Here is a 9644-nt window from a genome sequence, read left to right as displayed (position 1 = left end):
AAAAAAAAAAAAAAAAAAAAAAAAAAATCAATGCCTTTTCTTTCCACCTGTGTTGGCAGAAGCAGATTTAGTTTGAGCTTATGTGCAGCCAAATTCCATTTTCACCACGAGGTTGCCTTTACAGCAGGGCTTCTCAGCCTGTGTACTACTGACATTTGGGGCTGACCATCCTTTGCTATAGGCACTAGATCCCAGTAACAGCACCTCACCCTCCATTTGTAACAATCCAAAACATCTTCAGACATTGCCATATGTCTTTTTTTTTTTTTTTTTGAGAGATGGAGTCTTGCTCTGTTGCACAGGCTGGAGTGCACAGTGGCACGATCTCAGCTTACTGCAATCTTCGCCTCCCAGGTTCAAGCGATTCTCCTGCCTCAGTCTCCCGAGCAGCTGGGATTACAGTCACGTGCCACCATGCCCAGCTAATTTGTATTTTTAGTAGAGACAAGGTTTCACCATGTTGGTCAGGCTGATTTTGAGCTCCTGACCTCGTGATCTGCCTGCCTCAGCCTCCCAAAGTGCTGTGATTATAGGTGTGAGCCACCGCGCCTAGCCATACTTTTTTTTTCTTTTGAGATGGAGTTTCGCTCTTGTTGCCCAAGCTGGAATGCAATGGCATGATCTCGGCTCACTGCAACCTCCACCTCCTGGGTTCAAGCGATTCTCCTGCCTCAGCCTCCTGAGTAGCTGGGATTACAGGCGCCCACTACCACACCCGGCTCATTTTTTGTATTTTTAGTAGAAATGGGTTTTCACCATGTTAGCCAGACTGGTCTTGAACTCCTGACCTCAGGTGATCCGTCTGCCTTGGCCTCCCAATGTGCTGGGATTATAGGCGTGAGCCACCATGCCCGGCCTGCCACATGTCTCTTGCAGGGGGCAAAAAGCTCCTCTGGTTCGAACCACTGATTTAAAGGGAAAGAGCAGAGTTTAAGTTGTTTTTCTCCACATGAAGCAGAAGCCTGAGCTGAAGTGGGTACTCAGAGAAGGTGCTCTTGTTACTCCCCATGGGTGCAGCCCAAAGGACCCTTCTGAAAAGTTGGGGAATGGGGCTTGTCATCTCTTGTCAGAGGGTCATGGAGGGCACTCAGCAGCAGGACCCCAGGAGTCCAAGACTCTGGTTTGAGACTCTTGAACATCTCAGTGTTCAAGGCAGATCTGGGTGGGAGAATAACACATGATCTGGCTTCAGCTAAGAGCACCGTGCCCTCCAGATGCGGTCTGAGGAGACAGCCGACCTGTTGGCTGAAAAGGCCCAGATCACTGAGGAGGAGGCAAAACTTCTGGCCCAGAAGGCCGCAGAGGCTGAACAGGAAATGCAACGCATCAAGGCCACAGCCATTCGCACGGAGGAGGAGAAGCGCCTGATGGAGCAGAAGGTGCTGGAAGCCGAGGTGCTGGCACTGAAGATGGCTGAGGAGTCAGAGAGGAGGTGAGGGGGCACTGGGCACCAGACTGGCGAGGAGGCTGGCGAAGGGCCACAGACCAGCCTTCCCTGAGGCTGAGCTCTACAGCAGCTGTCCTCAAGCTGCTTCCCCATCTTCTGGGTGGCGGGGAGGCTCCTCCTTGGCTGATGGTGACTGGTGCTTCATCTGTTGTGGTGTTGGCACTACTAGTTGGGCACAGGAACTCAGTTCTCCTGCCAGGTGGGCCCCTCTGTTGTGTCTCTTTGATAAGCCCCTGTCTCTCTGATGGCCGTGTGTGCAGGAAAACCCCTGAGCATATCCACAGACTGCTTTCAGCTAAAAAGATGTGAGGAGGCTCTTTGTGCATTTAAAAAAAAAAAAAAAAAAAAAAAAAAAAACGTGGTTCTTTTCTGCTTTCATTCGGTGGGTCTACAGGAGAACAGCAGCTGCTCACCTTTAAAGGGAAACTATGCCTGCATTCCCCAGCCTTCCTTGGCACATGGGGAAGCGGGGCTAGGATGGTCTCTGTGACTGGGATGTCCCACTTATGGCCAGGTTGAAGGATGGAACTGTTGTCTGTACTTTTGAAAGACTATTATAGGCCTGCAACCTTCAGATAAACACTGACACATTCCCCACAGCTTTTGGCTCTGTTGATTTAGAGCACTTGAATTTGACTTTTAGCTACCAAGGTGCAGTCACTACAGTTTTCCTCACCACTCTTTGCATGTCATTCTGGGAATATGGTTCCCTTTTGCCTGCCCTGCTTCAGGTCCCTTGCTGTATGCGGGTCACACTCGCTGTGCGTGATGCAGGTCGGGCCAGGCCTCACATGCCGTGTCCACCCTGAGCCTCATAGGGTGAGGATCTGCACCAGGGTGCGGGTGCCCTCAGTGACGGGGCTCATCTTACTGCTGGAGAAAGTGGGCACAAGGCCCACCAGTGTTTTATCCGGGGGCTGTGAAGACGCAGTTCTTGTATATTCTGCCCTTTGTGATCCAATATAAGAACTTTGATACTCTGGGCTCTTCCTTTGCCCAGCTCACTCTCACTCAAAAACAAAGCAGAGAAAGCTGCTGGTGCCCCTCCAGCTCCTCCGTCTCCTGGCTGTAGAAGGTCTGGTTTCTCTCAGTTTTCCTGCTCTTCCAGTTTAGATTTACCAACTCAAACGAAAATTCTCAAGAATGTTGTCCTTGCTTTGGAAGTTCTGATTTCATGTAAATGTCCCTGTCTCACTGTCCTTTTTCACCTCTTCAGGTGCCATCCTCAGGGTTAGCCCAGGTCCCTCTTCTGCAGGGGTGGTGTGGGGTCTTTTCCCACCACCTGCCCTCTTCTGTGAAGCTGACATCTCATCCTTTCCTTGCAGGGCCAAAGAGGCAGATCAGCTGAAGCAGGACCTGCAGGAAGCACGCGAAGCAGAGCGAAGAGCCAAGCAGAAGCTCCTGGAGATTGCCACCAAGCCCACGTACCCGGTGAGCTGGGGGGCCACCAGCTGGGGCTGCCTTAGTCCTGCTGGGTGATATTCTCTTTCTTCCCGGCCCTTCAGTTCATCTGGTGGTGCCTTCAGGGTGACCATTCAAGCAAACGCATGGCAGGATGAGAGATGCAGAGAGCCTGCAGTTAGGGACCGGGTAGAACATCCTGGTCTGCCATTTGGCTTTGGACTAGTTAGTTGTCTCTTTGGTTGCCTGGATAACAGGCAACAGGGCCTTTTCCAGTTCTGGAATGTTTTTCTTGTTCTAAGTAATATAGTCCCAAATTATCCTCAAGCGAATTTGCTCTCTTGCCTCTTAATGCTGAGCTGAATGTAATCTTCAACTATCAGTATATACCATATATCATAATTATAGTTCTGGGAAGGGATTGGCTGTATACCTCAGAGTGAATTACTGCCATGTAAGAACAAGCAGCCACTCTCAGTTTGGGGACACAGAGGCAGACTTCCATTAAATGGGGTCACAAAATGAATAGAAACCTCTTTCCCTCCTTTCTTCTGTGCATTCAGTTTGGCATTTTATTTTTTATTTTTTTTTGCGTATTCAGTGTCCACATAGTGCCACGCAGTTGAAAGTCTCTGTCCTGACAGGTGTTCTCAGGGTGCACAGGTGCCTAGAGGAGGAGGACACAGCCCAGCCTGGAGGGGCAGGAGAGGCTCAATATGGTGTCTACACTGATGCTTGGAGGGGGCCAGGAAGTAGCCAGGTAGAGAAGAGAACATGGGGTATTTAGGGTGAGGGCACAGATGCACACACATGGCCCAGACTCACACACAGCACAGTCATCTACATGGCACATCCATACACACAGCACAGACACACACATGTACCCATACATATGTTCATGCATATGGCACATGCACACACACAGCACGGACACACACACGTACCCATACTTACATTCAAGCACATGGTACAGGCACATACATGACCCAGATGCACACAGGGCACCAGAGCCACAAGCTGCCCAGGGTTTGAGGTGGGGAAAACGTAAGCAGTTTGCTGTTGCCGTATATTCTGGTTCTCTGTTACTGTGTAACAACCCACCCAAGCCAACCGTGTGGCCGAAACAACCCTTTATTATACCTCTGGTGGCTTGTTGGGTTAACTGGGCCAGACAGAGATCCTTGCTGGGGATCTCTCTGGTGGTCACAGTCAGATGGTAGCTGGGACTGGAGTCGTCTGAGCACTCAGCTGGGCTGAACACCTGAGATGTATGTTTTGTTTTTATTTTTTATTTTGTTTATCATTATTATTTTTTTTGAGAGAGAGAGAGAGTTTTATTTACTCTGTCACCCAGGCTGGAATGCAGTGGCAGAATCTCGGCTCACTGCAACCTCCGCCTGGTAGGCTCAAGCGATCCTCCTGCCCCAGTCTCCTGAGTAGCTGGGACCACAGGCATGCGCCACCATGCCCAGCTAATTTTATTTTTATTTTTTGGTAGGGACAGGGTTTTGCCATGTTGCCCCAGCTGGTCTCAAACTCCAGAGCTTAAGTGATCTGCCTGCCTCAGCTTCCCAAAGTGCTGGGATTATAGGCATGAGCCACTGTGCCCAGCCTCTATGTGTTGTTTTTAAAATATACACTGGAGCGCCGGGTGCGGTGGCCCAAGCCTGTAATCCCAGCACTTTGGGAGGCCGAGACGGGTGGATCACGAGGTCAGGAGATCAAGACCATCCTGGCTAACACGGTGAAACCCCGTCTCTACTAAAAAATACAAAAAACTAGCCGGGCGAGGTGGCGGGCGCCTGTAGTCCCAGCTACTCGGGAGGCTGAGGCAGGAGAATGGCGTAAACCCGGGAGGCGGAGCTTGCAGTGAGCTGAGATCCGGCCACTGCACTCCAGCCTGGGCCACAGAGCCAGACTCCGTCTCAAAAAATAAAATAAAATAGAATAAAATAAAATAAAATATACACTGGAGCAAAGCTTATACACTGCTGTAACTGCTCTCTCCTCTTAGCAGTCAATCCTAGAGGAGATCATCCATATCAGCTTTTTAATCATGTTTTGTGTGTGGATGAATTGTAATTCATTTAACCAGTCCCTCACGGATGAGTATTTAGTCTGTTTTCTTTTGCAATTTTGAACAAAATGGCACTGAATATCCCTGAACACAAATCTTGACACACACACGTGGATATATTGGTAGAATAAATTCTAATAATAGAACCGTGGGGTCAAATTTTCAATTTTGATACTCTTCAAAGAAGTTGTACCAGTTCATGCTCTCACTAATGGTGCAGCAACTAGTACTGGTTTTCGCTGGAAATTTTTATGAAGTGTAACATACATGTAGAGAAGTGCCCAGATTACAACTGTACAGCTTGAATAATTTTCACAAACTGAACATACCTATGTACCCAGCACCCAGATCAGAAAACAGGACATCCCTGGCACCCCAGGAACCGTCTCTCAGCACCCTTGCAGACAGTCTGCCTCAGGCCTTGAGAATGTCTCAAATGAATGTTCCAAGCCTCTGCTCTTTCCCAGACAGTGTCCTAGACTCAGTACGGGATCCAAGGATGAAAAAGAGGCAGATTGTTTGCAGGAAACTTGCAAATAGTAGAAAGAAGATACAGCCAAAAAGAAATCTTTTACAGGGTGGAATTGCAGAAGAACCATTAGAGAACTGTAAACACAGCATTAAGGGACAGTAAAGAAAAGGGTTGCTAGCTGGCTGGGAGGGTCTAAAAAGGCTTTGGTGTTGGCCGGGCGCGGTGGCTCAAGCCTGTAATCCCAGCACTTTGGGAGGCCGAGATGGGCGGATCACGAGGTCAGGAGATCGAGACCATCCTGGCTAACACGGTGAAACCCCGTCTCTACTAAAAAATACAAAAGCTAGCCGGGCGAGGTGGCAGGCGTCTGTAGTCCCAGCTACTCGGGAGGCTGAGGCAGGAGAATGGCATAAACCTGGGAGGCGGAGCTTGCAGTGAGCTGAGATCTGGCCACTGCACTCCAGCCCGGGCGACAGAGCGAGACTCCGTCTCAAAAAAAAAAAAAAAAAAAAAAAAAAAAAAAAAAGAAAAAAAAAAAAGGACTTTGGTGAGAGATCATGGTGTTTGAGAAGGGCCTTGAATGAGCGATGGACATAGGGAGGAGAAATGGGATAGGCAGGGGTACAGAGATGGGAAGGCAGTAGTCCAGGGGATAATAAACAATATTGTCTATGACTTAGTAGGGCACATAGTAGGAGAAGCCAGGGAGCTAGATTGGGGCCCTCTTTAGATGACCCTTTGTTCTGGGATGAAAGTCAGAAACAAAAAACAAACAAACAAAAAAACTACACCACCACTGCTTCAAGACCTACTCCGGTTCCATTGTCCAATCCCAAGCCCCTTGGTGGGAAGGTGGAGCCCTTTGTGGTGGTGCCCATCTCCCGCCCCACCTCTCCACACTGTATGGCAGACTCCTGGCACCTTTGCTGGGTAGTGCCCCACCCATTGCCATACCTCCCACCTGGCAAACCTTCTCGTGGCACTGTCTTGGATCCCAGCAAAAGCAGCATCTCTTCTAGCCTCTGTTCGCTCCCTGGCTACAGTGTTTACCTTTTTTAACAGTGATGATCTGTGAACACATCTATTTCCTGAACAAAACTTTCAGCTGCTCAATGCCAAGGATGCTGTTTTGTTTTCTGCATCTCCAGCCCCTCTCACAGGGCCCAGGAGTTTCCTAAATGAAAAAGCGAGTGGGAGTTTGTGTTTGATTCAGCTGAGCGTGAAGAACGGTTAGAGATTTGAGGGGTGAGGGATGATTTTCCTGGATTTGTAGTCTTTGGTATTGTTCACCTGGCAGTGGCAAATGTGGAGGGACTGAAGTGGAGGGGCTCATAGTGGCATTGGGAGATAGGACCCATGTTGTGCCTATCGCCGCTGTGGCTGCTGGAGGATCGGTTGTCAACACAGTAGTGCCCCTCTGTTCTTGTATGACCCAAGCTCCTAATCCGAAATTTCTCATTAATAGCCCATGAACCCAATTCCAGCACCGTTGCCTCCTGACATACCAAGCTTCAACCTCATTGGTGACAGCCTGTCTTTCGACTTCAAGGATACTGACATGAAGCGACTTTCCATGGAGATAGAGAAAGAAAAGTATGTAGCCCCCTGTGCCCTGTTGTGGGCAGCCATGAACCAGAGTGAGTGATTGGGGCCTTGGGAAGCTGGGGCAGAGGTGAGGGGTTGCTGAAACAGCCTGTCATTAGTTCCTACAAAGGTTTGCTCTGCTCTTACCCGCTGGAGGAAGAATTTCCTTTTTGGAAATTAAGGGACAACAGATCAGCATTCATTCTGAATGAATAAAATAAAAATTTTTATCCAGGATAAAAATAACACTTGACTAGTGACCTGGAGTTTATGATGGCTCTAAACCTCACCTAAAGTGTAGGACTGGGTTGTTAGCATCTCTGAGTCAGTTCAACTGCTGTTATGCTACTGGACTGTAGTCGCCTCCTAGTTGAGATTTCCAGTGACTGGGATCTGTGGTGGTTCCCATGTCTAGAACAAAGAAAGATTAGAGAAGAGACTCAGGCTCGAGGCTAAGGAAAGCTGACAGCTGGTGGGGCCACTTTGCTGCAGTGGATGGCGCTGGGCAGGGCCCCAGCATGCCCTGATCATGGCAGCTTTTGCTGAGCTGTCCTCCATCTTCCCTTTATCGTGGGTAGAAGTGGATCAGAGATGGAAAGGAAAGGATTCCCACTGCAGAGGAAGTCTAAGTGAGGGCCCCTAGTTCCCAGAGCTAGTGGTAAGTTGGTTAACTGCCACTGCTTGCCAGAGGACAACCACAGCAGCTACCATGCATTGAGTGCCTGTGTGTCAGGGTTTTTGGCTTTTGTCTCAGTTAATTCCTACTAACTAACAAACATCAAACTGACATCAAAGGTAGGTTTTCATGTTCCCATTTTATAAGGGAGAATTCAGATTTAGAGAGTTTAGTGAACTCCCACAGCATCACACAGCTGATGCAGAGGAGTCCCTGGGTTGAAACCCCACACCCATCTGACTCTGCAACCCATGTGCTTTTACCAAGGGAAGTAGCCTCAGGAAAACCCTTTGGGGAAAGTGTCTCCATGGAGTCCTGTATGGGCAACCACAATCCAGGCTGTTTTTCTTTGGGCTTTCACACTGAGGGTATAGCTAAGTAGCCAGTGAACCAGAGCCTCTAGCTGTCATATCTGCTGTCCATGTTCCTTTCACTATTATCCAGACATATATATTTATGTGGTTGGGATCGGGGATCAGGGTGAAGCTATTTTGCTATTTTATAGTTTGTATTTTGTTACTATCTTAGTTTGTTTTGGCTACTGTAACAAAATATCAGAGGCTAGGTAGCTTATAAACAACAGAAATTTATTTCTTGGCCAGGCACAGTGGCTCATGCCTATAATTCCAGCACTTTGGGAGTCCAAGGCGGGCAGATGGCTTGAGCCAGGAGTTCAAGACCAGCCTGGGCAACATGGCGAAACCCCATTTCTACTAAAAATACAAAAATTAGCTGGGTGTGGTGGCGCATGCCTGTGGTCCCAGCTACTCGGGAGGCTGAGGCAGTAGGATTGCTTGAGCCTGGAAGGCAGAGGTTGCAGTGAGCCCAGATCATACCACTGCACTCCAGCCCAGGCAACAGAGAGACACCCTGTCTCAAAAAAAAGAAAAAAGAAAAAAGAAAGAAATTGATTTATTACAGTTTGGGAGGCTGGAAAGGCCAAGATCAAGGCGCGGGCAGAGGTGGAGTCTGGTGAGGGCATTCTTCCTGGTTCATAGTCAGCCCTTGTCGCTGTGTGCCCACCCAGTGGAAGGGATGAAGGGTCTCTCTGGAGTTTCTTTTATAAAGGCACTAATCCCATTCATGAGGCTCCACCCTCATGACTTCCCAAAGGCCCCATCTCCTGACGCCGTTTTTTTGTTGTTGTTTTTTTGAGACGGAGTCTCGCTCTGTTGCCCAAGCTGGAGTGCAGTGGTGCGATCTCAGCTCACTGTAACCTCTGCCTCCTGGGTTCAAGCGATTCTCCTGTCTCAGCCTCCTGAGTAGCTGGGATTACCGGCGCATGCTACCACACCCAGCTAACTTTTGTATTTTTAGTAGAGATAGGGTTTCACCATGTTGGTCAGGCTGATCTCAAACTTCTGACCTCATGGTCTGCCCACCTTGGCCTCCCAAAGTGCTGGGATTGCAGGCATGAGCCACTACGCCCAGCTGGCAATTAGGTTTTGACATATGAATTTTGAAGACACGAGCATTCAGACCATAGCACTTCTTACCCTTGCACATATTGGCAGAGTCTCTATACTAACCATAGCAGTCCCTATGGAATGTTTTTGGTATTTGTATTGCATGGTTTTTCTGGCCATGCCTTGTAGTTGGATGCTTTGTGGGTGGTTTCCAGACTTTCACCATCATAGATGCTATCACTCAGTGTGTCTGTTCTCAGGTGAGGGTAGGGATCTTTTCTTCCTTGCGTTGGGTGAGCTTCTGAGTGAGCTTCTGTCATCTTTCTATGAAGTCTCAGAACAAGTGGGACTGTGGATGTGGCCTATCAAAAGAGATCACGTGAAGCTGGGTGCTGTGGCTTATGCCTGTAATCCCAGCACTTTGAGGCCAGGGGTTCAAAGCCAGCCTGGGGAGCATAGCAAGATCCTATCAAAAAAAAAAGAGTTTACTTGAATTACTGCTCCAAGAAGGGTTGAGACAAGGAGATTGTTCTGGGTTCCTAGGAAGCTTGTTTCATGTATTTTTTTTTTTTTTTTTTTTT

General features: G+C 48.6%; 1 protein-coding gene across 1 annotated transcript in view; it reads left to right on the top strand.

Annotated features, from left to right (window-relative positions):
• NF2 (NF2, moesin-ezrin-radixin like (MERLIN) tumor suppressor) overlaps positions 1–9644 on the top strand; it is a 101731-nt gene that overhangs the window by 73692 nt on the left and 18395 nt on the right. Inside the window, 3 exon segments of the mRNA XM_017855529.1 lie at positions 1200–1432; positions 2773–2878; positions 6863–6990. Coding sequence (XP_017711018.1) covers positions 1200–1432; positions 2773–2878; positions 6863–6990 — 467 coding nt within the window.

The sequence above is a fragment of the Rhinopithecus bieti genome, unplaced genomic scaffold, assembly GCF_001698545.2.
Source record: "Rhinopithecus bieti isolate Rb0 unplaced genomic scaffold, ASM169854v2 scaffold_36959, whole genome shotgun sequence".
Classification (NCBI taxonomy): Eukaryota; Metazoa; Chordata; class Mammalia; order Primates; family Cercopithecidae; genus Rhinopithecus; species Rhinopithecus bieti.
The sequence above is the reverse complement of the archived record's forward strand: the minus strand, read 5'-3'. Positions and strand labels throughout refer to the sequence as shown.